A 4,730-nucleotide genomic window follows, 5' to 3' on the forward strand; every position below is an offset into this window, starting at 1 on the left:
CTTTGCCTCCAAGTAGCACTGTGGCTGTACTTTCTCCAAGACATATGTTTTATTCTTTTGGAAGTCCATGAGATACTCAGTACTGCAACACCACAACTCAAAAAACATTAGTTCTTCTTTTATCGTTATTCATTGTCCATCCCTCAGATGCATAGCAAGTCATTGAAAAGACTTTGACATCATTCTGTTTGATTAATCCCAGTCAATAAGGCAAGCAATAATAAGATCGTTCATAAACATCTAGCTGTCTAAAATGGACAGATGAATCATTCTGCCTGTATAAACAAGCTAGATGGATAATAGAAGGGAGATTGGGTTTGTTACTCTTTTAAGATTTCAGGGTGTCTTCAGGCTGAAATGTCAGTATTCTCAGTGGGAAAAACCTGAGAAAAATGCTTATATAAGGACAGTGCTATTCGTTCAGTAAACCAAAAAAGCACGTTATGCTGGCCATACATTGCCTTTCTGATTATTTCCTTGGGAATTTGCAAGAACCTCCCCTTTCCCTTCCTCCAAGTAAGGCCATTTAAGTGTGTGTTAAATGACTACAGAATAATAAATTTAAAAAGTTGGGCAAACAGCAAATGCTGGCAAGGTTTTGGAGAAACTGGAACCCTTATTCACTGTTGGTGGAGTGTAAAATGGTGAAACCACTATTGAAGGCAGAATGGCGCTTTCTCAAAAAGTTGGAAATAGGAATACCATTTGACCAGCAATTCCACAACTGAGAATATACCCTAAAGAAACCATAACCGCCACCCAAGCAGATACACCCATGTTTGTCGCAGCTTTGTTCACAATAGCAAAGAGTTGGAAACAATGCAAGTGTCCATCAACAAACCAATGGATAGAGAAGCTGTGATATGTTCACGCAATGGAATACTATGCTGCATTAAAAACAAGGAACTTATGAAATATTCTACAAAATGAGTGACCCTGGAGGACATTATGCTGAGCAGAATATCTCAGTCACAAAAGGACTGATACTGCATAGTGCTACTCTTATAAAGCGGGACTGACATCGGAGTTGGGGGGGAAACTTAGAGGGGATAAATAATGTATACTGCATTGAAATAGATGAGGGAGAGAACTGTTTAGGAGGAATCTATGATTAGTTATTATTGTTATGACAAGAGTCCAGAATGAAAGCTCCATAGTGGAGTGAACTGGGGGGGGGGTGAGGATAGAGGGGGTGGATTGTGTAACAATGCAAGATTTTTATTTTTTTTACTTTTCGAAGAGAAAAGCGAACTGGGGGGAGGGGTGGTCAGGGAGGAAAGTATGCAACAATGAATGAATGGAAAACCAAAGTCTCTGTAAACTTTCATTAAAATAAAAAAAAATAATAATAATTTCTGGGGAGGAAAACCAACAACAAACATTTGGCCAAAATAAAATTAAAGATAAGACTGTGGCCTGAATCAGACACATCTTAGTCCTCAAACTGACATCATTGCTCCTCATTAATTTAAAAAGGTCCCTGACTTCACACTTTCACATTGCAGCATGTCTCCTGATCTTCTGACTGTTGGTACCAAGGGTGTTGATTGTAGATCCAAGTAAGATGAAATCGTTGACAGTTTCAACCTTTTCACCATCTATCATAATATTTATCAGTCCACTGGTGAGGGTATTTTTTCCTTAATGTTGAGAGGTAATCCACATTGAAGGCACTAGTCTTCGATCTACTGCAACAAGTTCTTCAAGTTCTCACTTTCAGTAAGGCTGTATTGTTTGCATAATGCAGGCTGTTGATTAATCTCATTTGTCAACGTGTTATCTATGGCTGCTTTTTTTAAAGGAAAAAAATTCATTTTCATGCAAAAAAAAAAGACATTGTGTTTCATTCATGTGCATTGTGTTTTATGCAGTTATTCCATAAGTGTTGTATTTTATATAATTAGCATTGATCTATACCTATTACCAACCCCCTTTTCAAGTCCCCATTGAATCTTTCCTATTCCTTTGCCCCCACACTGCCTTCTAACCTCCGCTGTGGTGTTCATGGGGAGGAGGGAGCAGAAGGGCAAGGGGGAAAAATCACTAGGATATGGCTGCTTTGTGCTACAACAGTAGAGTTGAGTCCTTGCAACAGAGAACATGTGGCCCATAAAACCTGATGTATTTACTCTGGCTGTTTATAGAAACAGCTTTCTGATATTTGAAATAAAGCACAATATTTTTAGAAGCTTAAATGACCAGTTAAAAGCCCTGGGAAATTTTTGTTTTATTTTGAAATTTTCTTTGACTCCAAAACTAAAAATATGAGTCACCTTGGGATCTAGTTTAAGATAATTAAATTCTAGGTAAATTTGTAATGAGTATAATTCATTTTAAAAAAGACTTAGAGGAGAGCAAGGAATTGGTTAGGACCCATTATGTATCAGGCACTGAGAAAGCCGGAGAAGTACCTGTGAAGATACTACCTTTGAAGTAACTACCTTTGAAAAACAGAAATGTGATTTCCCCCCACCCCTAATTTACGTATGACTTTTCAAATAGCAACGTTTTTTTCTATTTTATTTTTTAGAGACTGCTGTGTTTCAGAAAAGGATGTAACTTTCTGAATAATTGCAAATGAGAAGAATGAGTCCAGATGTACCGCTGCTGAATGATTATAAACAGGACTTCTTTCTGAAGCGCTTTCCACAGACTGTGCTTGGAGGCCCTCGGCTCAAATTAGGCTTTTGTGCCCCTCCTTACATATATGTTAATCAGATTATCCTTTTTCTGATGCCATGGGTTTTGGGTGGAATAGGAACACTTTTGTATCAGTTAGGCATCTTGGAAGACTATTACACTGCAGCACTTTCAAGTGGACTAATGCTTTTCAGTGCATTTGCCATCCAGCTCACAAGTTTGTATGCCAGAAACAAATCCGTGACAGTGGAAAGAATGCTAACCACAGATATCTTAGCAGAGGAAGATGAACATGAATTTACAAGTTGTGCTGGTGCTGAAACTATCAAATTCCTAATTCCTGGCAAGAAATACCTAACCAATACCATTTTTCATGCTGTGCTTGCTGGAGTAGTGTGTGGACTTGGAACATGGTATCTGCTCCCCAACAGATTAACCTCGCTTTATGGCAGTATGGGGGGCACTGTGCTCTTATTCATCTTTGGCTGGCTGACCTTATGTATAGGAGAATATTCATTGATTGTAAACACAGCTACAGAGACTGCAACTTTCCAAACTCAGGATACTTATGAAATCACTCCCCTCATGAGACCTCTTTATATTTTTTTCTTTGTTTCTGTGGATCTTGCACACAGGTAAAAAGCTATCAAATACTTTAGCATTGCCTTGGTTTGAAATATATATGGTAAGAGTAAGTATATATAGAAGTTTCCTTAGTATTAAAAAAATGAATCCTTGAATTAAAAATGAGGACCAAACTATTAGATGATAGAATGTTTTGCCGATTAATATTTTAGACTTTATTCTATTTGAACATTCCTTCTAAAGCAACCATTGAAGTGAAGAGAGAGATATTGAAAAAGCCTCTTTTTTGGTAAATAAGTGTGCTTTATTTTTTCAATCCTAAATTTCACTTTAAATAAGAAACTTTGAATTTTTAAAGAGCCTTGCTGAAATCAGTGAGGTGAAATGGAACTTTCCTATTGGGCGAAAATGAAGAATTAAAATAAATGTATATATAAATAATTGTACAGTTGAGTGACTTTTTAGATGTAGATAGTAATAGTTCTAATTTTATTATGTAACAATAGTATAAGAATCATGATTTTTAATAAATTCATTATAGAAGAAAACCAGAAAATAGAAATTTCTAACAAACAAAATTATTTATAAACTTTTTATTTGCCTTTTCTAAATCTGTCTTTTCTTTCTCCATTTCCATAGATTTCAGCTTTCTCTTGCTCAGGTTAGTGTCCAGGTAGAACTATAGGCATTTAAAATAGTTAGCCATTTTGTGTTGTTCAACTGCCCTATCCTTAAATAGCTGTTTTCTAGTCTTTAACTCTTAATCTATTCTAATTGTGTTGTAGTTCCATACCAGAAGATGCTGTATAATACCCTTGCTGTTCTTTATCTAATCAATTATGTAAGGGGATAATTAATCTAGAAGAAATTGATTTATAATTGACTTCTTAATATACTACCATTTACTAAACAAGACGTATTATAATTGTTTTAATTTTTTAAATCTAGCAGTAAATGTTCATATAAATATGCAGTATATTTGTGACCTCATCAGCTTTACATTTATAAGATTAGTATTTTTAGAATACATGCTTGAGTTACCAGCTCTCTGTGCCATCTCTAAAATCAGAATTTATATACATCTGATATATTTTTAAATTTAGAATGATGCCTAAGTTCTTTTTTTTTTTAAAGTCTTAGTTAATTTATAATTTGGTTGCCTGAATTTGCTTTACTCATTTCTTTTTTTTTTAAAAATTGGGAAAAACTTATTGGGGGTACAGGAGGTGAGGGTTGGGGGCAGAAGGGTGAGGATGGGCCAGGATGTGGTTGCAGAGATGCACAGTTTGGCTGGTGGGGGGAGCAGGTGAAGGAGATGATGAGGGTCCATTGGGGATTAGATGCTACAGAGGAATAACAAACATTTTCCAATGGTAATTAAACCAACTGTCTTATTGATTTGGGAATTGGATGCTGACTCTCTGGCTTCTTCATGCTGAACAGGGGCGTAGATGTAAAGGGGGGAAGGGAGGATGCTGTATCACCTTACTGGTGGTCTTGGGTTA

At 36.2% G+C, this 4,730-nt stretch overlaps 1 protein-coding gene across 1 annotated transcript in view; it reads left to right on the forward strand.

Moving 5' to 3' along the window:
- The first annotated feature begins 2,586 nt into the window (after positions 1-2,586).
- The window catches only part of PCNXL4 (pecanex-like 4 (Drosophila)), a 34,438-nt gene continuing 32,294 nt past the window's right edge, over positions 2,587-4,730 (forward strand). The window contains exon 1 of the mRNA XM_006891776.1: positions 2,587-3,275. Coding sequence (XP_006891838.1) covers positions 2,587-3,275 — 689 coding nt within the window. The remainder of the gene's footprint in view (positions 3,276-4,730) is intronic.

The sequence above is a fragment of the Elephantulus edwardii genome, unplaced genomic scaffold, assembly GCF_000299155.1.
Source record: "Elephantulus edwardii isolate Elephantulus edwardi_28Jun2011 unplaced genomic scaffold, EleEdw1.0 scaffold00104, whole genome shotgun sequence".
Lineage (NCBI taxonomy): Eukaryota > Metazoa > Chordata > Mammalia > Macroscelidea > Macroscelididae > Elephantulus > Elephantulus edwardii.